Genomic DNA, 22,207 nt, shown 5'->3' with positions numbered 1-22,207 from the left:
ATTTAATAATTAGGTATAATTACCACTCAAATTGACTCTCAACACGTGTTCAAGTGTTAAGTCATTGATAACTTATTCGTTTTACGTCTCGAATACAGATGCCACTAATTATTATTGAACAATTATTACGAATGTGGTGATAACAAAATTATATAATTAGTGAACAATAACTTACTGTGATATTGACGTTAGTTGTATTCGAGACTCTCACCTTGTAGGGTCAAGTCTATCAACGAAGATAATATAAATTTGTTACTCAATTTTGTAAATTTACTCTTAAAAATGGCTTGTGAAGGTGATTTGAGGTTGGTAATTTTATTTTTAAGTTACTTGCTTATAGATTACATTTTTGATATGTTTTTTATTCAATGGATAAAATTTTCCTTGTCGGTATTCCTCTAAATATATTAAAGGAAATAAAACTTCCTTTTTCCGAAAAATATACTTTTCCTTATCAAAGGCTGATAATCCGAAATATTTAATATTTCCAAGGTTGTTCCTTCTATTTTCTTAGCTAGCTGTGTATCCATTTTAAATTTACTGATTTACTTATGGAATTTTATAGAATTTTTTTGTTCAAGTTTTGTCAAGATTTATTTTCACATTTCATAAATATGGGATATAAAAGACATTTATTTGCAGGGACAATATGTTACTTGGGATGGGTAATCCCCTTCTCGATATCTCGGCAGTGGTTGAGGAAAATTTACTGAAAAAATACGAACTCAAAGAAAATGAAGCTATATTGGCATCTGACAAACACAACACCCTCTATACTACACTGATAGACAAATACGATGTGGAATATATAGCAGGAGGTAGTGTCCAAAATGCTCTCCGTGTATGCCAATGGTTATTAGGCAAACCAAAAACTGTTACATTCTTCGGTTGTGTGGGAGATGATGAATTTTCTAAAATCTTGAAGGATCAAGCTCTAAAAGCAGGAGTTGACGTAAGATATCAGTACACAACGACTGAACCAACAGGAACTTGTGCAGTTCTTGTTACAAATCAAAACAGAACGTTATGTGCAAACTTGGCTGCTGCAAACTGTTTCACCATGGATCATATTGAAAATCCTGAAAACAGAAAACTGATTGAGACAGCTTCATTTTATTATGTTTCTGTGAGTTTTTTTCATAATATTCATTTCAAGCAATTCATGTTATTTATTTTTAGGGATTTTTCCTGACTGTTAGTCCTCCTTCTATTTTGGACGTAGCTAATCATGCTTATGAAAATAAGAAACCTTTCATTATGAATCTAAGTGCAGAGTTTATATGTAAATTCTTCAAGGAAAAGTTTATGCAAGTGATGCCTTATGTTGATATCCTTTTTGGAAATGAAGCAGTGAGTATATTCTTCCTTGATATCAAAATTGGGAGCAAACAAGTAGTTATTTAAATATTTCAAATTAAACAAAGATGTTTGATAAATATTTGATACCAGCATACTGATATTCTTTCATTCTATTGTTCAGTTTGTCTAGAGATCTGACTGATCTGAGGTAGATAAAACATAAATTATTCAAGATCAAATTTATGTAAACACAATGTTTTCTTTATAGGAAGCCTTGGCTTTTGCTGAGAACACTGATTTTGCTAACAAGAGCATAAAAGAGATTGCAGTTGCTATTTCAAAACTTCCTAAAAAAGATGAAAGCAAAGAACGTATAGTAATAATAACCCAGGGTACCTTACCAGTTATTTTGGTCAATAAGGGAGAAATTACTGAATATTCAGTTAGTTGCCTTCCCAAAGAATCTATCATAGATACAAATGGTGCTGGAGATGCATTTGTTGGCGGTTTTTTGTCTCAATATATCCAAGGAAAGAGTCTTGAAGTCTGTATAAAATGTGGTATTTGGGCAGCCTCAGAAATCATTCAAAGATCTGGCTGTACATTTTCAGGCAAACCTTGTTTCGTTGAAAGCTGATGAAAATAAAATATTAAAATGAAATTGATATTGTCTTTTATTTGAATTCCCTAAAATTTTAAATGTTTGTCAGAATATATTGACATTTGATCTAAAAATCTTGAAAAGTTATCTACTGAATATTAAAATTGAAAGTATTCTTAACAAAAAAACCTATCTGGGAATGAATTGATCAAAATTATCTGCGTTGATTTTGGTATGCGCATGACGATTTTCAAAATTTTCAATTTATGAACCAAATAAATTTTATATCACCTGATGAGAATTTTCTGTCATCTGTATTCTATGAAAAAAGAAACTAATTAAACTATTCTATGACGTAAACAATAAATCGATAGAAGAGATTGTTGAATTTGAAATACCAGCGATGTTATCATTTTTATTATATCTCTTCAATGTTTACCCATTTATTGGATATCGTAAATGATAAGAAACAAGGTTCATCTGCGAGGTCTTTTGTACGACTACATAGTACTAAAATATGAACTATAAAGATTTAAGGTATGTAATATTTAAAAGTTATTACTTCATGTTTTCACAAATTTGCGATTTTTGTGTACTAAAATTTTTATATTGATAATGCAGGCGATGTTGGCAAATATCAAAGCTATACATAAGATGTCTAGACATCTTAGCTATATGTCAGCATTTCATATAAATTATTATTGTTCAATAACGAATAATAAATTATGCATTTTCAGGGAAAACACACTTCTTGGATATGGTCTTCCACTCTTAGATCTTATAGTTCGAGTCGATGATGATTACTTGATGAAGCATAAGCTAAGGAAAAACAAAACAGTACCTGCTACCGAAGAGCATAACGAATTATTCAAGGATATCATAGAAAATCAAAATCCGACATATGTAGTTGGTGGATGTGTACATAATGCATTATATGTAATGCAATGGATTATAGAGAAACCAAATGTGGCAACATTTTTAGGATGTGTTGGGGATGATGAATACGCAGATATTGTTGAAAAGGCAGCTTTGGAAGTTGGTATCAATGTTCAGTTTGAGAAATTGCAGACAGAAGCTACTAGTTCTTGTGCTGTTTTAGTTACTGATAAGGACAGAACTTTAGTAACAAGAATACGAACACTTAATCGTTTTTCTGAAGAATATTTAAAAAACATTTGGCACTACGTTGAAAAGTCACAATTTTTCTACATAATGGTAAAATTGAAGTTCTTTTATGTTTTTTGAGTAATATTGATAACTCTCCTAATTTCAGGGCTTTTCTTTATCGACAGACTTTATTTTCACCATGAAAGTTGCGAAGCATTCCAATGAAAATTGTAAGAAATTCATAATGAATTTGTCAGCAGAATATATTTGCAAAAAGTACATTAAGGAATTTGTTGAAATATTTCCTTACATTGATATCATTATTGGAAATGAATTGGTAAGAACTGATAACTAAAAATAGCCTCTCTATTTCAATGTACGTAATTAATTTTACAGGAATTGCTTGCTTTTGCTGCTGCTCTGGATATAAAAGACTGCAATGCTAACAGCATGTGCCTAGAAATCGCCAACTTACCAAAAATAAATAATAAACTCAAAAGAATATGTATAATAACAAGAAATAAAAAACCGTTAATTTTTGCTAAAGGGAATGAAGTGAAGGAATATCCCGCAATTTTGGTATCTCAAGAGGAAATTGTTGATTCAAATGGAGCAGGAGACGCCTTTGTTGGAGGGTTTTTAGCACAATTAGTAGCTGGACGAAATTTGGAAGAATGTATCAAGTGTGGACAATGGGCTGCTAGCATAAGTTTACGTCATATAGGGTGTAAAATGGATGATGAATCCAAAAACAAATAAATATAAAAGTGAGTGTAGACTTAACACATTGTTTTTAGTTAGTTATAAAAACCTTTATCAGGATAAATTGAGGAAATACAAAGAAACACAATTTGAAAACTAACATCTTTTATATTGTGTGGATTGTTGTGATATACAAACCTGAAATATACAATAAACTGAGGTAAACAAAGAATCCTAACAAATCTAAAGTGCTATCATACAAAACTGCAACAATTTAAGAATTTGTCCATAATTCGTCAATTGTTACCTCAATAATAAAAAACAAACTTGCATGAACAAAGATAATAGAAAAATCTCAACTATAATAGATAAAACCTCGTCCCTATCCATTTATATTAAATCCTTTTAATATTAGTATTCACAGGTATTTACATCGTATCAAATAAATAAATACTTTCATTTTCAAGACATGGTATATATGCTAAAATATATCATGAACGTAGACTTCTACATATATTCCACATTCTACTTTTGTATCTTATCAGAATCTTCAAAATGTTTCTAAATCAAATTAGAATAATACCAATATTAATCCAGATTAATCAAAATTAAAAAAAAAGTTAATAACGAAATTACCTGGATAAAGTTAACGAATCTTATAGTGCATCACTTAAAATAACATTTTCCATGTTCAAAATATAAAAAAATATGTACAAAAAGCTTGCACAGCCGTTTCGTTTAAACATAACATTTTTTTCGATACATACATTGTGAATCAACATCGATAAGGCAAATTTTCACTTCTACTAAGCTTGTATTAGTATTGGAGTAATCACAAATTTTATCGGGCCATTCATAAAACATTTTTCAAAAGAAATAAACCTATATACAAGACTAGTTAACATAATTTAAACTGATATTGTTGGTTACAAAATGATATTTTTTCTTTCAATGACAAATAGTAACTTTTTTCTCAGCCTATCTCGCTATGATATAAAAGGTATGCAACAATATCAGTTTGAAAAGATTAACTTTACTTATGAAAAAAACAAAGTTATAAATGGACCGACCAAATTATTCATCACTCAATTGACAAATATACATTTGAAATTTAAAGTTCAAAAGATAATCTACCAGTTTAATATTATTTTAATGATAATTCTCACATCACGTTATCTGTTGAACTTTAATTCTTCTATATACAGTAAACTATGTACACTTAAACTCATCGTCTCATGGATCCGTTCAACTGCGACATCAGGCCTCCGTTGATATAACCGTAGGTATACATGGTGTTCTGTTGGGCCGCCCTTTGAATGGCGGCCGGATCCTGATACTGCGTCTGCGTCATGTTCATAACGCCCATCTGCATCGGAATCTGGGGATTGCTTATGAAACCTGCCGCGGTATTCGTGATGTAGCCGGTAACCGTACCAGGAGCTTGTTGCGCAGCCATGCGGTAATTATTCAGCGGATTGTACATCATGTTAGTGTTCAGGGTGACGTTCGGCGACACCCTACTGGCCGGGGTCTGCATGTGTTGCACCACATTCGAAGAGTTCCTGCCAGACCTCGCCAAATTCTGACCGATAGGGGGCGTCACCGCACCGCCCAACTGATTCGAGTTCATGTTCGTCTGGTAATACTTGTGGTAACCCAGTACCTGCTGTTGTAGGTTGGGAGGAAGGGCCGATGGAGGCGTTGACAAATTCCTCACGTGTTGATTCTGTATCATCTGGTGAGTGGGAGGCGGGGTCATGGAGTGATGCGTGGGAGGAGGCGTCAACGTCATGGCTGTGGGAGGCGGAGTCATCGTATTGCAAGAGGGTTGGATCATATCGAGACCGTTCGTCAACTGTTGGAGCTTAGCCAGGCTACAACTGGAATTTCCGGAACCTCCACCACCTTGTCCAGGGTTTCCTTGTATGGTGGCAGTTGGCGTAGGAGTAGGTATGGGTCCGGGCGTGTGGACGTGGGTGTGGCTGTTGGTCTGAATGAAGAAATTAGCGCCGGTTGTGACGGCACAAGCGGGAGAACCACCCAATTTTTGGTGCGTGCCTCCGAGACCCGCCAAGGCGCTTATCGCAGTCTGCTGGGGGTTCATCCTGTGATGCTGTATGACCGTGGTCATCGGCACGTTGACGTAGGTGTTGGTGCTGCTCTGAGATGGAAACTGGTGGGTGCTGCTGACCGGTATGTAATTAGACTGCGATATCACCGAGTGGTGGTGGGGATGCTGGTGCATGGGAGATGCGCTCAGTTGAGGATGGTGGCCGTAACCCTGATGCATCACTTGATGGTGGAGGGACGCGTGAGAAGGCAACTGCTGAGAGGCGTTCTGCTGTTGCATCGAAGTTTGCAGCGATTGGTTTTGGGTCGAAGGACTGGCCTGCTGTTGCATGGCAGCGTGCTGTTGTTGGGAGTTGGGGGGCGTCGATCTCTGTCGGCTCTGTTGCAGGGAGGAGCTTCCGGAGTGTTGTTGGGCGGGTTGCGAGGCGCTGGGCGGGGTTGCTCGCATGTGCTGCTTGGAGGGGGTGCTGGATCTGCAAGTGAGTGTGAATTAAGAAATGTTTCTATGAGGTAACCAGTGAAGGGTACTCAAAAAAATGATGAGTAACGGATTTTTATGTACTACTAGTAGTTACAGTAATTCGCTTTGTTAGGTTAGAAATTTCCGCGTTTCTCTTACTAAAAGTATTGCAATATAAAAAATATTCTGTCTTACCTATTTCTCTGTTGTTGCACACCACTCCTTTTGTTCGAAGCCTGCTGTTGGGGCATCTGCATGCCGCTACCTATGTTCGGACTGGAAGCCGGAATGCTCGTTTGTTGCACCTGCATGTTGCCCTGCTGCATGTTATGCTGAACCGCGCAATCGTAGTTGTGCGGATGGCTCTGCTGCTGTTGTTGCTGCTGCTGCTGTTGGTGCGCCACCGAGATCTCCGAAGGTGGCCTGATAGGTTCTACCGAATTCTGCGACGCCATATCGCTGGATATTGACGCAGGTGACTCCAAGTTCAACTGGGCGACATCTAGGTCGCACTGGCCGTAATGTAGACTGTGCACGGAGTTGGTCGTGGAGTCTGGAGTATACACGCCCATCGAAGGGATGTCCTGGGGGTTGGGACCGGGCGGCGTGTGCTTGGAGGCTGCGTGAGCGTCCGCGGCGTCGTTTTTAGAGTCGATTGTTTCAGGTTTACCCTTGTTCTTGTCGGAGGAAGTCATTGCTTTCGGCTGGTGGGTCATAACAGAGCTGGCGTGGCTCATCCTTTGGTCCGACGAATGATGCCTGTTCTGATCCTGGTCGGATCTCCTGTTTTTATCCTCCTTTCTCGGGTATTGCTTGTCACGATCCGACCTCTCCTTCTCTTTACTCCTTCCGCTGTTGCTACTGCTACTACCACCACCGCTGCTCTGTTTGGACTCGTGTCTGTGAGATTTCGATTTGTCCTTTTCGGGTGTCTGCTGCTTGGGGTTAGTGGGAGCGGCCGTCGTCTGCAGCATGTCCAGATGGGGGAACTGCAAAGGCATGGGATAGCCCTGGTAGCCCATCGGGTAGGTCTTCTCCCAAGCCAATCTTTCCCACTGCCATTGGTTGAACTGCGCGTACTGGGTGGCCAGGAGATTCTCCTGTTCCAGCTGCATCTTGGTCTTATCGTAAGCCGACTTTTCCTCGTGACTCGATTTGACGTGGTGTCTCTTCTCTTCTTCCCGTTTCGATTTGTGCACGACCTCTTGCCGGGTTTTCTGCGTTTCCTCCCTGGGTCTGTTGCTGGACGAAGAAGACTGGTATTTCTGGGTCTCGTTCTGTATTCTGTGGTCTTGGTGTACGTGGTGGTGTTCGATGGTTTGCCTGTGCTGCTGCTGCTGTTGGTAAATCTCCTTGACTTCCCTGGGAGTCTCTTTTTCCGCCGGTTTGACCTGAGGTTGGGGCCGTTCTTGTGATTTTTCCACTTTCGCGTTGTTCTGACCGAAGGACTCTTTCTGATGATGATGATGATGAGCTTCCGATTGCGTGGTCATCGGAACGGGTGGTAAGGTAACGGGCATCAAAGGTTGAGACATGACGGGATTGATAGGCGTTGAAGCGTGTGAAACGCAAGAACTCATCACTGGTTCCGGTTGACTGAACGGCAAATGTTGAGGTTGGAGCATGGTCGAGTTGAAATACGATGGTTCGTTCTTGTGCTTGGGTGGAGCCGTCGCAGACTCCACCTTAGGAGCTGCGGGTTCCGTCCTCTGTTTCTCTCTATCGCTCTGCATTTTTTTGTCGTCGACAGCAAGAGGCCTGTTTTCGGTTTTTTGGAGTTGGGGAGTTTGGTGTGCAACGGAAGGTTGGGAAGTTGTTATCGGATGCTGCTGTTTTTGCTGTTGTTGCAGAATGTGCATGTGTGGCTGAGAAAATTGAGGAGGAGGAGGTTGAGACTGATGTTGAGGTTGGGGCAGATTATGCTGCGGTATATGAGGTTTTTGTATCTGAAGTTGTGACTGTTGTGGTTGCTGGGGCATTTGTGTTTGGGTCGATATTAAAGGTTGTTGTTGAACCTGAGAGTGCGACTGCTGCGCCGGTTGAAGTTGTTGCGACATTTGCATTTGCAACTGTTGTGGACTCGGTTGCATTTGCAACTGTTGTGGACTCGGTTGCGGTTGCAACTGTTGTGGACTAGGTTGCGGTTGCAACTGTTGTGGTTGTATCTGCGTTTGAGTCTCTGGAGGATCAGATTTCAGTGGCGACGCCTGTTTCGGTTGACATGGGGGCGTTCGAGGTGGTTCATCTTCTATCACAACCACTGGGGGATTCGGTTCAACGCTTTGCACCTCTTTGGGTTTCTCCTCCGGTTTTTGAACATTCTCTATCAATGATTGTTCAGGACTGACTTCTTTGGACGAATCGGTCTCGATCTCCATATCTACAGGTTGTGTCGATTCGTTTTCGATCGGTTCTTCAGGTACGTTTTCTATTGGTTCACTTTCTATCTTCTCGATTTCCATGGCCTCTGGTTTAGCTTCTTCTTTGGCGCCCTTTTCAATACCTTCCTCGGATTTTTCCGTTTGTTCCTCGTTCTTAATAGGATCAGGTAACGTTTTGACCGTATCTGATGTTTCGACTTCTTCTTTGGTTTGCTGTAAAATAGTGGGCGAGGTTTCGGGCGTAGCCTGTTTGACGATATCCATCATGATCTCCTTATGAGATATCGTCTTTATCTTCTGACCGTCTATTTCGGTCTCAGATTCTGAAGTTGTAGAATATAAAGGCGACTTCGTTTTGACTTTACCTTCAGCAGGAGCTTCTTCCGCTTTCTCTTCTTTGGCTACGACGGGAGATTCTTTCTTAATCGGCGACCTGAGTTCTTTATCTTTGGTCGGACTCAATTTGTTCAGTTTGTATTTGGTAGCTGGTGACAATGTTTCTTTGGGCGGTAGCTCGTCTTTTTCCATCTCATCGTCGGCCTCAGCACTAGAATCTTCCTCCGTAGATATTCTAGGCGTGCTCTTCCTCTTCTCTTTGGGTTTAGTTCTCGCTCCTTCGGTTTTTTCAGGTGTTGTAACCACAGGATCTTCCGATACTGACGTCGTTTCTTTGGGAACCACTTCATCATCTGATTTCTCGGATATCAGAGATTCACTTTCGCTCTCCTTCTGCAGTTTGGTCCGCATCATCTCCGGTAGGGTGAGTTGTTTCGAGGTGCTGTTGCGTGGTCTGCCCTTTACCCAACCGCGTTTCTTCTTCATCTTTCTGACCTTTTTAATCTGGAAAAAAAAAATGTTTATATATTTATTTTGGTTCCAGTTTGCATTTAATGAAGTATGAAAGTAGTTGAAGATGTGGTCATGAAAATTAGTATGAATTATGCAACCTACCTGAGGTGTTGGTGCCAATTCTTGGACGGATTTCTCGATATCTACTTCCTCATCTTCCTTTTTGGTAGATTCTTTCACTGGTTCTACTTCTAGTTCTTCCTGCACTGGATCTTCCTCTCCTTCCTCCGTTTTCTCAGATTGACTCTCCATCTTAACTTTTTCCTCCAACTCCAACTTCTTAGCCCTTCTTTGAGACCACCTCTCCCCGACTACCTTCTCTTTGGTTGGCACAGTGCCTCTTCTCCTTCTACCGGTTGAAGTTAACATCTCGTCCTTCAGGACAGTTTTCGGAGTCTCTTCTACAGCGGCGGCGTTGCTATTATTCGTGTTACGTTTGGGAGTTTTGGAGGCAACCGGGGTCACTTCGGCTTTAACCTTTTTCTTCACTTCCTCCAGGTCTTTTTCGGTGGCAGAAGAATCGTTTCTTCTCCTCTTGTTCTCCTTCTTGACGTCCGCGTACGTGGTTTCGTTGTATTTTAGTGGACGCGTTCTCTTTCTACCCGACGAGGTTATTTCGATCTCTTCTTCGAGGGGTTTATCGGCAACAGGGAGGGCGGCTGCAGCGGGTGTCTTCGGTTCCGATTTTGGTAGTTTGGGAGTTCTCGGACTGTAGGAAATCTTCCTCTTTTTACCCCTTTTCAGTTTGACACCGGGGGTCTCCAAAATTATCTTCTCGGGCTGAGGTACGATTATGTCAGCAGTTTCTTGTACGCTGGTATCTTTCTCGGTATCCGATTTTTCCTCTCTGAAGGGATTCACCGCGTTGCTGACCAGCGGTGTCCATCTGAGACATTCTGGATCGATGGCTATCCTGGTTTTGCTGTTTCTCACCCTTTCGGCGTGCGTGTCCACCTTTTTCCAGTCAACCGCTATTGCAACCGACACTCCTTTATCGGTAATTTCTGGCCTGACGAAGCCGAGCAGTTGTAAGGCTGTGGCGACGTCGTGGCAGTACATTCCAGATTCTTTGCTGACGTCCGTTAGTTTGAGCTGACTGTCCCTGTGTTTGTCCAGATATTCGAGCACCACGGATTTCCAATAGGCGTGATAAGAAACTCGACCCAAGTCCGAAAGCGGCTTCTCCGGTGTGCCTGGTTGGCCTTCTTCCTTGGATAACAGATAACCTATAAAATAAGCAGTGAATAACGTTGATTTAAAGCTTTAACGCAGTTTACTCACTGAATTCTATCAGAAACCTGCCGAATCCCTGTCTCTGGTACTGAGGCATCGTCATTATGCAGGATACGTTGTACTTTTGCTGACAATGCTTCTCCTTGGAAAAGTATCCGACCAAATGACAGCCCTTCTTATCGTTCTTGGTCAACACGTAGAACAGAAATGGTTCCACGTCGTAGTAGAGCGTCTTGTGGTCCAGGAACAGTTTGGCCAACAGGCAGAGATTCTGACAGTATATCTTGTTGACGTTACCGTCAACTTCGAACACCGACAAGTTCTGGTAACGGTAGATCTCCGTGCCGGGTGGATGTCTCCAGGTACATTTGTCTTGGTGACGCTCCAGGACTGCTTTGCTCTTCGTGTACTTCAAGCAGAACTCGCAGAGGAATAGTTTGGGTAGACGCGCGTACTCTTGGGGAAAAGGACTTGAGTACCTAGAAGAAAAGCAACAGTTTTTTAAAATTTTGTTCTAAAAGGCTCTTGAGAGATTTTTTTTGAGAGGATTGTCAGTATTTAACGAACGATTTATGTTATCTTCAAAACGTACAGTGTACTTCAGTACTCTAGCCAATATTCATCATTTTTGTCTCAATATTCCTTTGATTTGAAGTCGAAGGACAGTATAACACTTACCAGGTACTTATTTCGTATTTTCCGAATTCGATAGCCGCAGGACACCTCCCTTGGTTCACCATTGCCATAGACGGTGAAGAGAGTGGATTATTCTCCTCATTTACTATCGTTATCTTGTTGGCCTTCTCTCTGGCTTCTTTGAAAAGATCCACATCCTTCTGATTGACCCCAGGAGGCAAAGGAGGCGGTCTATCTTCTGCAACAATAGAAATAAAACCATTGGAGGATACAGTCATTAATAGTTCCTTATTCATTGTTTGCCTTCAAGCTAAAAAAAACTGTTTTTTGAAAATTTTGTTATAAATTTAAAGGATAAAAGGATCATTGAGTCTGGGTAGGAACAAACGCCACCCTTGATAGCTTTGCGAAGACCTCCAGTAGTTTAATATGCAGTGAGAATTTTGAACTGATCACAGAAACCATGAAAAGAAAACAATTTCAAACGAATTTTCTCTAAAAAATAAAGATTAGGCACATGCAGCTTATGTTAGTGATCTCAATTTCGCTAGCAAATATTAATATCTACCACGGTTATCAATGTCTTTTATCCTCAGGTAAAACCGGAACCAATCAGACGGGTAATACCAAACCCCCTTTTTTTTTCAAACCATATTTTAAGTTTATTTTTGTTTGATAAATGGTTAATGTCAAGCAAGCACACTACATCTATGAGATTCATGCAAGGTTAAATAAGAAGGGTTGGGGAAAGCACTAATTCAAAATCGGTTGGAGACTAGGAAGGATGAGATGCTATAACCTCAACTTCAAATTCTGGTCTCCTCGATTTAATAATGAACTTTTTTTTACATGAAAATTAATAATTTCACCCTATCCATCTCTTCACGATGAATAATTATGATTACCCAAACATAATGAATAAAAAATATTATTAGTCCCAGTAATGATTCTTGAGGACACCCTAAACGAATAAATTTGGACCAAACAGGGTAATACATCCACAGTTCATACATTCGGTGTTGTTCTTGAATCCAAAACATTTTGATTTGAGCAGTCGATAACATTGATACATGGCTACGATGTGAAAAGAAATTGAAAAGATTATTAGTCCCAGGAATGACCCTTGGGGAAACCCAACACCGATCAAGGCAGGATTACAGAAGTACTACATCTAATGAACATCCATACAGTGTTCCCCTTGCACTAGAAAACTACTCAAGACTTACGACCAGTCAGGTTAACACATCCCAACAACCGAGATAGAGAGATGGGATAGATGGTGGGGGGAAGTGGATCGGGATAAAGTAGACAGATATTATAGTGTTCTTTTTTTTGCGGCAGTGACTTTTAGGGTAGGTGAATCCGGATCTTACCCGTCTGATTGTTGCCGATCTGGGATAACTGGTAGCTGATATGGCTTGCCGTGTCACGCTTTTTGGAACGCCCTGTAATACCACACTGGCTACCGGAGGTCTCCGACGATTTTTTGACCGCCGCAGATCCCTGGCCGACCGCATTCTCAGTCTCAAGGGTCTTGACTGGTCTCGTCCTCTTTTCGGACTCTAGCCTCTTACAGTTCACGGCCGTTTTGACCAGGTTGGAAGGGGTCATTTGCTTCTTGACCTTCTGGGACTCCTCAATCTCGGAGCTCCTGTCTCTGTTTCTCGATCTGGAGGAAGACCTCAAGGGTTCTTCCGGGTTTGGGGTCTGGTTTCGGACAGGTTCCGGTTTTGGCGGTTTGGTCTCGGTTTTAGCAGGTTGGTCTTCTTCCTTATGCTTTCGTCTGGTAGGGTTATAGTTAGGGGTGGACCTGCTAGCTCTGGATTCGCTCGGTGGAGAGAACAGATGGGACAACCCATCGAATAGTCCTTTGAGCTGACCGAGCCCTTTGTTATTGTTACCCTTTTCTGTGTTGCTATTGTTTTGATCGTTTTTTACGCTCTGTTTTTCTGGAATGACCTTTTTGGTTTCCGAGACTGCTTTATCTTTGCATTTACCGAACGGCGATTCGACCTTGTCGCTATCTTTCAATTTGGCAGCTGCAGCAGCAAAGCCCCAAGGCTCGTCCTTATCTACGCTTATGCCGCTGATACTGCCGAAAGTTTCGACCTTTTCTTTCGTCCTACTGAATATAGGCGGTATTTTGATGTTCCTCAATTGGTTTTTCTTATCGTCGATATCTTCAGAGGTGTCACTGTCGGACGACGAATCATCGTCGTCTTCACTAGACGAAGAACTACTGCAATCCGAACTACTAGACGACGAACTACCTTCTTTCGTCTGGTCTTCGTCCGAATTCTCACTGCTGGATTCGGATAGTTCGCTGGCGTTTTTCGTTTTATTCGTGAGATCTATCCGGTCAAGCACCGGACACAACTTTGCTTTGTCCGCTGTTGTAGTACTTCGTTGTGTTGTTCTTTTGGGATTTTTCGTTTCGACCTTTTGTTGCTGCTTATCTACATCCTTTTTGTTCTGCCTGTTATTCGGCTGGTTAGACCCCTTGTTTTGTATATTTTCTTTCGTGTTGTTCCTCCTGTTATTGTTTTCTTGGCTAGGTTTGATATTTTTAGGTTCTTCTTTCAAATTGTTTTGCAATTTCTGTTTGTCGTTGTTCTTCTTCTTGTCGGCGTTGAAGGCCGACAGTCTGAAGAACTTCTGTTTCTCCTTGGACATGCGGTCGGACGTTTCCAGGCGGTCTGAGGCGGTTTCTATCGCGGGGGTGGGGATTTTGGGAGCGTGGTGGGAGGGCGGTTGCGCGGGGGGCTGTTGTGGGTGGTGGTATGTGGTGGTTGGTTTGGACATCGTACCCTCGTAATCGCTGCTGTTCTCGCTGTCGTCGCTCGAGAGGGAGAGCTGCGACGAGCGATCCGTATCCTTCGCTGTTTTGCGCTGTGCGCTTTTCGGCGTCTGGGTGGAGGGGGTGACTAATCTGCAAACAGAAAAAAATTAATGAAATGCCCATTTGTAGAAACACGAAAAATAAAATAGAACTTTCAAACCTAGGAACTTATTCGGGTAATTAAATACTTTCAAGATGTTTCCAACTCACTTCTGCTTTTTCTCCTTATTCTTCTCTCTAACCTTATCCAGTCTTCTCTTCGCGCTGCTAACAACTTCCGGCTTCGTCCTGACGTTATCATGGTGCTCCAAACAGTGCCTACACCTCCAGGGGCACTTGGGCTTCTTCTCCGCCGGCGGGTCCAGACAGTCCATGTGGTACTTTCGCTCGCAGCCACAACAGCATAGCAGACAAGTCGACACTCCCGTGTTACCTGCGAAAATAATATATAAACATAAATCGGAGTATTTTTCGGCGTGAACTCTAACCGAAATATAAAATAAGCGGACCAAGAACCGAGCCTTGCGGCACCCCTATAAATCCGAGAATGGCAAAGTTGGTCTGCCTTACTTACCGCAACCGTCGCATGTCTTGCACTCCTCGCAGAACCACCGGCAACCTTTCGATATCAGGGCTGCCAACTCCGGTCCTGCCGTGGTGCAGCTGAGGTGCACCAGAGATCCGCAACCCTCGCAAGAGCTGAGCTTCTCGGCGACCCCGTTCTTGTTCTTCGCCTCGGTGCCCAGGCATTCCGAGCATATCGGCAGAGACGTGGGGCCCTGGAATTGGAAATAAATTATGAATACGTGCTTACGCACCAAATTTGCGTATTTATTTGTTGCTGGAGTACGAAGAACCTAGGACAGCGAGTCCTAGAGGTTAACAGAACAGAACTAAATGGTTTAATGATGTATGAAGCTTCATATACCAAGGGGATGAAACCAGAAAAACATGTTGAACACCAAAAACGGACTGAAATCCTGAGTTGATATTATGTCAGCTCAAAATACTATATGACTAAATATGATATTACCAGGCGAAAGCCTAGAAAAGAAGATCAACTGAAAACCGAAACCTAAAAATAGATTGAGGAGACCATTAGAATCATAAGTGATCATACCTGCGACAAAAAAATCGCAAATTTCCAATTCGCTCCATTATGATTGATTTCTTAACCTTGAACCTTTTTCAAAGGATTCTCCTTTCGTATTGTAAGTCGACTCAACCGGTTTTAAATCGTTGAGAATGAATGACTGGACCTCCGGAGTCCTGTCTCAATATTTCGACCACTCTCGATTTGAAATTCACCAGTTTTGAAATACCCCAAGGTTCGTTCCTTGGACCCCGAAAATCGAAGTCAATTTATTAATTGCACAGTTAATGAGAACGCTCGAAACTAGATCGATCCGGCCCTCATGTACAGCGCCATCTGCCGTCGTTCTCACGGAATTAATGAGATGTTCTACCCTTTTTTTCCCCTTCGGAATGGATATAATTAAGTTTCTTATCTCGAGATCGGTTCCGGCGTTGTCGGGTTATTGCGTTTTCGAAATTTACATACGTCGGGTGGCCTTATTGAAGGGAAAGACGTGTCAGAATGGAGATATGCGTTGATTAATTTTCCTGGTTATGGAATTTTCACTTTGAACGTTGAGTGGAAGTTTTGGTGGGACGATATTCGAATATTATAAGCCAGTATTTTATGTTATTGCGTTGGAGTACGTGGATATTTTTAGTTACTGGGAAATTTCTTATGTTAGAAGAGTCCGTACTTATGATTCGATTAGATTTTAATAAAAATTTAATTGTAATAATTCACATTCCTATTTTTTAGCAATATTTCTAACATAAATTTGTCGAAACGTGTATTAAATTCATTTTGCGATCTCTCAGCGATTGCGGATTCATTTCCATATCCAATCGGAATGTTTTGCAGACGATCTATTAATAACGATACCGTAACATTTCTTCAAACAAGGTGCACATTGCGGCGACTACGACGGAAACAATTAAATACTTTCCGAAGCGTGAACAACATTTTTTTGCGGAGTGAATCGAGTCAGAGGAGGAGATTGCAGTTTCTTCGTTTGGACCGCTATCTCAAGCTGTGTGGATCGATGCTGATTATTTTATTCAAAATTGCACGAAGGCAGTTCTGTTGAAAAATATTTGAACCAGTGGGACAGTAGTTGAGTAGTAATAGACCGGTTTCATTCTTTTTGGTATTCATCAGATAACAACCTAATGAAAATAGAGGCTATTCATTACCAATTCATCAGGTTGACATCGTTGATCCAATACTAAGGAGCTCCAAAAAGAGAGAATCGGGTCTTTCGTTACTCACATTCGATGGCAGCACGTTTCCCTGTGATAACCTTCATATCATTCACGAATATTTGTACATGAGAAAGCTGTGTGCAAAATGGGTACTCGCGAGCTCACAATCGATCAAAAGCAACAATGTGTTAATGATTTTGAGCAGTGTTTGAAGCTGTTTAAGTGCAATAAACCTGAATGTTTGCGTCGATATGTTACAATGGATGAAACATGGCTCCATCATTTCACTCCGGAGTCCAATCGACAGTCAGCTGAGTGGAGTGCACACGATGAACCGAATCCAAAGAGAGGAAAAACACAACAGTCAGCTGGCAAGGTTATGGCATCAGTATTCTAGGATGCGCAAGGTATAATATTCATTGATTACCTCCAAAAGGGCCAGACTATCAACAGCAATTATTATATGGCGTTATTGGATCGTTTGAAGGATGAAATCGTTAAAAAATGGCATCAGTTGAAGAAAAAAAGCTGCTGTTTCATCAAGACAATGCGCCGTGTCACAAATCAATGAAAACAATGGCAAAATTGCATGAATTGGGCTTCGAATTGCTTTTGCATCCACCGTATTCGCCAGATCTGGTCCCCAGCGACTTTTTCCTGTTCTTAACCTCAAAAGAATTCTCGCTGGAAAGAAATTTAGCGCCAATGAAGAAGTAATCGGCGAAACTGAGTACTATTTTGAAGCGAAAGACAAATCGTACTACAAAAATGGTATCGAAAAGTTGTAAGATCGCTATAATCGCTGTATCGCCCTCGAAGGCAACTATGTTGAATAATAAAATCGAATTTTGCCACAAAAAAAGTGTTTTACTATGATAGACCGGGGGCTTTTGAATTGGCCTGTTAAACAGCTCTGCATACGTATTCAAAGGAACCTCCGTGAAGATTTCCGAGATCCCAAATTCCTCCACCTTTTCCAGTCTCGACAGGCAAAATTAGAACGTCCTCGAACTCGCAGAAACTTCCGCGTTTGCCGACAAGATGATCGGTTTGGGTGTCGTTCTCGCGCGACCTTGGACATACCCGAAACTTTCGATTCGCGATCGAAAGAAACGTCTCCTCGATTAACCGCCGAAAAGACCAACGCCTCTCCTCCCCCGCGCGCGGGCCGGCGGGCAAAAACGGGTCCGGACCTTATAAAACACGCCAGGCATTGTTGTAAACCGGGCATTTGTCAGCCGGGCTCGCGAACAACTTGATTAATCGGCAGGATAACGCCAGATCGCGTTCTGCGAGGCTTGAAGAGGTTAAGAAGATCGATTACGTTCGATACGTGCGGTAATGAGAGCGTTTTTGCACGCGTGTATAGTCCCGACGGAGTTTGCGGTTGCGTCCGGCCGTAAACACGGTAATTTTCGCAAGAAAAAAGGCCTTCAAGAGCCTCCAAATTCTCAGGGTTAATGGGTCGAATCCGCCCAATGGTTTTGGAGTTAGAGCCTTTTAAAATTGTTCTTACGATAGCTCTGAACATACCGTCTAAGAAAAATTACTTCCCCAAGTATTAAAACGCTATACATCTGTTTCTTTGAAGTTTAGCCGCTCAGGTCGTAAAATACTAGAGGGGAATGAAAATTACTGAAACGAAATGAATTTCCAATCAACCAAAAAATTGCCTGAAACTAGGACAAACTTCTGATACATATACAGGGTGATTCACCGGGATGGCCTATTAGACGTTTATGGTAAACTAATTATAATTTTGAGCTGAAAATTTGCACATTGGGGTTTGAGACAATGATTTTTCTCCCTAAAATATTTTCAGAACTCTACAACTTCGGTAATACCGGAAACAGACTACTACTTCATGATCTTCTTATGAAAACCCTGAACATTTTTGGTTTTAACCGCAAACAGTCTAAAGATATTACGTATTTGCAGAATCGAAAAAGAGAAAATTTTTTTGAAAAAAGCATTTTCTGCCGAAATATTCGAAAAAATGTGGGTCCTCATCGCCAACATTTTTTTCATAAGAATCCCATTAATTCATGAACCGTTGAGTTTTTACGTAAGGTATGCCATATTGTCGAAATTGTCATTAAAAAAAACTATTTCATGATGCAATAATTTACTGGGTGTGCCATTTGGAATAAGGAACTAGTAGTATGTTTCCGGTATAACCGGAAGTTGTTGAGATCTGAAAATATTCTAGGGAGAAAGATCATTGTCTCAAACCCAATATCCAAATTTTCAGCTCAAAATTATGATTAGTTTTCCATAAACGTCTAAAAGGCCATCCTGGTAAATCACCCTGTATAAGGGCTTCCAATGGAAATTATACAATTTTAAATGTATAATAGCAACACTCTGTATTATTTTTTGACATAATCATTTTAAAAGCCCACTGTTTCTCTCAACTTGCACAAACTTTGAGACGGTAGCACACAGTCCTAAGGGTCTCAGAAAAAACATTAAACGAAGAGGGGGGAAAATTAGAAAGCAATCATAAGATGAATGATACCAAAATATCAGCATATACCCATAAATGTAAATCAACAACTGTACAAACAGTTGTTCTCAACAGCTTTTGCTGTAACCTTAGAACTCGGACAAGAATTCTACCTGTCCCATTCAAAATTAATATTTTTATAAATTGTTTCCTTCGATATATCTCTAAAGTTTAGTCCAGATTTCCCAAGATTAAACAAGGGTTCTCACTAAAATAAAACACTTAAAAACCGGGCTTTCGATAACTCAATAAGAACTTACCTTCGGAACATTATTCTCATTGTCCTCAACAACCTTCCTTTTCTTTCCCTGAGGGCTCTGCTTCACCTTGCAATTGAACTTGAAGCACTTTCCGTCCTGGATGAGCAAGTTCCTAGCCACTGCAGTCTTCGTAGCCAGCCTCACATAGCTCTTCAGGTCGTGTTCCGGGGTCTCCAAAACTGTGTGTGATTGTCTCAAGTACCTCTCGATCGACTTCAGAGAGGAACCTTCCCTCTCCCCCAACTCTCGGACAGCTTTGGCTACAACCTAAGAACAGAAACTTGGTTTTAGCAACACCATAAGCAATATGGACAAGCTGGTCTTACTTTCGTTAGATCGGCACCATTTCCTATGTTTAATGATCTGGAGCTTTGCATCCCATTGGGGTCCTTGTAAGAGCTCTGACCTTTGTTGAAAACCTTCAAAATGGTGCCAGTCTTAACAGCAACCTCCAGATGTTCTCCGATGACATCTTCGTGGTAGTTGTGGTGTTGTCTGATGGCAAGACAGATCCTTTCCACCGAAGGACGTTGCTTCTGGGATCGAATCTTGGCAATAGCCTCCAATATCCATCTGTTCCACACGTCCTGAGACACTTCTTCTGGGTCACACATATTGCTCTAGGAAATAGATACAAAATTAATGAAACGCAGCTGATAGATTGCTTTAAGATTTTATTCGTTTCTTTTGGAACTTATAGTCTCTGGAAGAGAGTTCGAGGCACAAGTTAACAATTTACACTGAGTTATTTGTAATTTTTCGTGAAGAATTCCCTAGTTTATAGGTGGTCAATTCACTAAAACATGTTAACACAGTATATACAAAAAAGGTTGTTGTTTATTTATTGTGAAGACAATTATAGCATATTAACCAGATTTATTGAGGCTTATATTCATTTAAAAAAGAAATTTTAAATTCACCTGATCTTAAACTGTTTGTATAAAGTATTATTTGTTTTGATTTACAAATTTTTAGGTTAGATTCTTGACATTCTTCTTTTTCTTTAATTTTGTACAAGGTTCAACTTTAGGGGTAAGTAGGTTATTATAAAATAAAATATAGTAATTAGAGGTATTGTTAAACAATAAATAAAAAAAAGAATGAATCAATTGACCTATAAATTAAATAATTCAGACAAGGCCATTTAGATAATACCCTTTTATAGAAGTAACATGATATAAGAAAGTAAAAATAACAATCTTAAAATAAAAACAAATCATTTTTCCTGGAAAATTTAGTTTCTAGGAGAATGATCCATAAAGATTTTATTAGAAAAATTTCCAGAAATGCTTCGAATATCTATTCGTGAATTGAAGAAGTATCAGCTGTTCTCCGATCGATTTTCGATACCTGTATGGTTTAATACTTTAATTAATTCCACTTATGCGTCACCTTTCTATTAAAATATTATGCAAGTTTCGAGTGATTTGATTCTAGGTTTTACAAAAGCAAAAGGGTTACGATAATATGCTGCTATTATGATATTCTCATCAATATTTTCGATATTTAAGTAGGAAATATAATGGAATAATGGTGTCCGGCGGTTAGACAAACCCAAAAATCCCGCCTGAAATATATGTCACATTTATCGAATGAATCCAGCCCATATCTTTAAAATATCTTGCTAGAACGTTAAAAAATAACAAAACAACAACTAAAAATACCTTATTCACTTTAGTATCCAAGTCTGCAACTATTAGCTATAAATTTTCTCGTCACGGAACAAAACGTCGAAATCCGACGGCCATTTTGACTGCACGGAGCAGTAACTACCAACATCGTGCACTGTTTTAAAGTCATCTAAAAGGATTTATCTATCATATCACACTTAACACACAACATTAAAGTCGATCGAATGTTATTTTACCGATTTCAACACTTGATACGATGCGACAGAGTTAGAATGACGCAGAGTTTGAGAGCCATCACTGATTCATGTCACCATCCGGCGGTAAGCAATGGAGAGCATAACGAATATTCGATAAATTTGACATTTGAGGCGACGTTAAGTTCGTTTTCTCACTGGCGAACACTTCCTTTCCCGTGTTCACACTTTTGTTTATTCGTAGAGCCTTCTAATACGAGTGCTTGTATAATTAAATTGGAATAGACATAACTCATTCGAGATAGACACATCACAACAATAGGTTAATGTTGTGACAAAATGGCTAGTAAGTAGCGCGCGCAAAGGCGTTCCTTTTCCCCGCGGTGCCCGCAAACGTCCAATTTCTGTTGCGTACTTCCGTTGATTTGTGGGAGGGGTGAGGGGGTTGCCAGAAATTGATCAGACAAGAGACAAGCTGCTAATCAAGTTGTGGCTTCACCTTTGTTTCTTCGATTACACTAAAATAAATGCTCAACAAATAGCCAACGGATTGCTTTCACCCTGAGTTACTGAAATATTCATTGTGTTCGTCATAACATAATTAACTCGCTAGAGATTCATATTTTCTCAAATTAAGAATTTCTTGATATTAAATGATGAATGATATATGATTTACTAATAATGCGAATAAAAAATCTGGGCGTATTGTTGAAAATCATTTTCTCATTTTAAAATTTTTCATTCGCTGATACGAAGTGGCGACATCTGGTATTGTAAACAAAAAGTTTGAATGAATGAAGATAAATTTCTTTTTATGTCAATATTTCGTATTCAGTGCACAGATCATAGATGGTACAACATTCTGTGTTTTTGAAATTCATTTCTTTGCGCGCGCATAGATGAAAATTTTAATTTATCAACAATTGTCTTTCAGTTTCGAATAAAAAATTATTTTAAATGCAAGTATAGTTATTTGGGTATATACGAAAAATTGTACTTCATTGCTAGTAGTAACTCACCAGTTCACTGGTAAAATCAATCTTCATTTCATGAGTAAATTGTTTCATTGAATGTGCCCATAGATAAGTTTACTACAGAGTGTTATAAATAAATTAATAATGGCGACGAGTAAGCAAATAATGCCTTTTTCCAATAATAAGGA

General features: G+C 40.2%; 2 protein-coding genes across 3 annotated transcripts; one reads left to right on the top strand and one right to left on the bottom strand.

The window, feature by feature from the left end:
- The first annotated feature begins 16 nt into the window (after positions 1-16).
- Positions 17-3,790, top strand: LOC123683158. Its single transcript, XM_045622058.1, has 7 exons — positions 17-305; positions 643-1,126; positions 1,180-1,350; positions 1,568-1,935; positions 2,638-3,115; positions 3,174-3,344; positions 3,404-3,790. Exons 1-7 carry the CDS (start codon positions 283-285, stop codon positions 3,764-3,766), a joined length of 2,058 nt encoding a protein of 685 aa, XP_045478014.1. The 5' UTR covers positions 17-282; the 3' UTR covers positions 3,767-3,790.
- A 67-nt stretch (positions 3,791-3,857) lies between these two features.
- Positions 3,858-21,398, bottom strand: LOC123683298 (histone acetyltransferase KAT6B-like). 2 transcript variants are annotated; one of them, XM_045622236.1, is made up of 11 exons: positions 20,885-21,398; positions 19,547-19,840; positions 19,221-19,487; positions 14,752-14,956; positions 14,388-14,610; positions 12,712-14,267; positions 11,381-11,576; positions 10,751-11,181; positions 9,572-10,695; positions 6,435-9,460; positions 3,858-6,252 (listed from the first exon to the last, which is right to left on the bottom strand). In XM_045622236.1, the coding sequence occupies exons 2-11, from the start codon at positions 19,832-19,834 to the stop codon at positions 4,935-4,937; spliced, it is 8,634 nt and encodes a 2,877-aa protein (XP_045478192.1). In that variant the 5' UTR covers positions 19,835-19,840; positions 20,885-21,398; the 3' UTR covers positions 3,858-4,934. The 2 variants fall into 2 exon arrangements, with proteins under 2 accessions (XP_045478192.1, XP_045478193.1); XM_045622237.1 differs by having other exon boundaries at positions 14,146-14,267; positions 20,885-21,395.
- Positions 21,399-22,207: the final 809 nt, after the last annotated feature.

Source organism: Harmonia axyridis, chromosome 6 (genome assembly GCF_914767665.1).
Source record: "Harmonia axyridis chromosome 6, icHarAxyr1.1, whole genome shotgun sequence".
Taxonomy (NCBI): domain Eukaryota; kingdom Metazoa; phylum Arthropoda; class Insecta; order Coleoptera; family Coccinellidae; genus Harmonia; species Harmonia axyridis.
The sequence above is the reverse complement of the archived record's forward strand: the minus strand, read 5'-3'. Positions and strand labels throughout refer to the sequence as shown.

What these genes read in the sequence shown, in the direction of transcription:
- LOC123683298 (XM_045622236.1), bottom strand. Translation starts at nt 19,834, where the DNA reads ATGTGTGACCCAGAAGAAGTGTCTCAGGACGTGTGGAACAGATGGATA. An exon ending in GATCGGCAACAATCAGACGG is followed by an intron (nt 11,577 to 12,711) that starts GTAAGATCCGGA and finishes CTATTGTTGCAG; the next exon opens with AAGATAGACCGCCTCCTTTG. An exon ending in AAATACGAAATAAGTACCTG is followed by an intron (nt 11,182 to 11,380) that starts GTAAGTGTTATA and finishes CTTTTCTTCTAG; the next exon opens with GTACTCAAGTCCTTTTCCCC.
- LOC123683158 (XM_045622058.1), top strand. Translation starts at nt 283, where the DNA reads ATGGCTTGTGAAGGTGATTTGAG. An exon ending in CTTCATTTTATTATGTTTCT is followed by an intron (nt 1,127 to 1,179) that starts GTGAGTTTTTTT and finishes ATTTATTTTTAG; the next exon opens with GGATTTTTCCTGACTGTTAG. An exon ending in TCATTATTGGAAATGAATTG is followed by an intron (nt 3,345 to 3,403) that starts GTAAGAACTGAT and finishes TTAATTTTACAG; the next exon opens with GAATTGCTTGCTTTTGCTGC.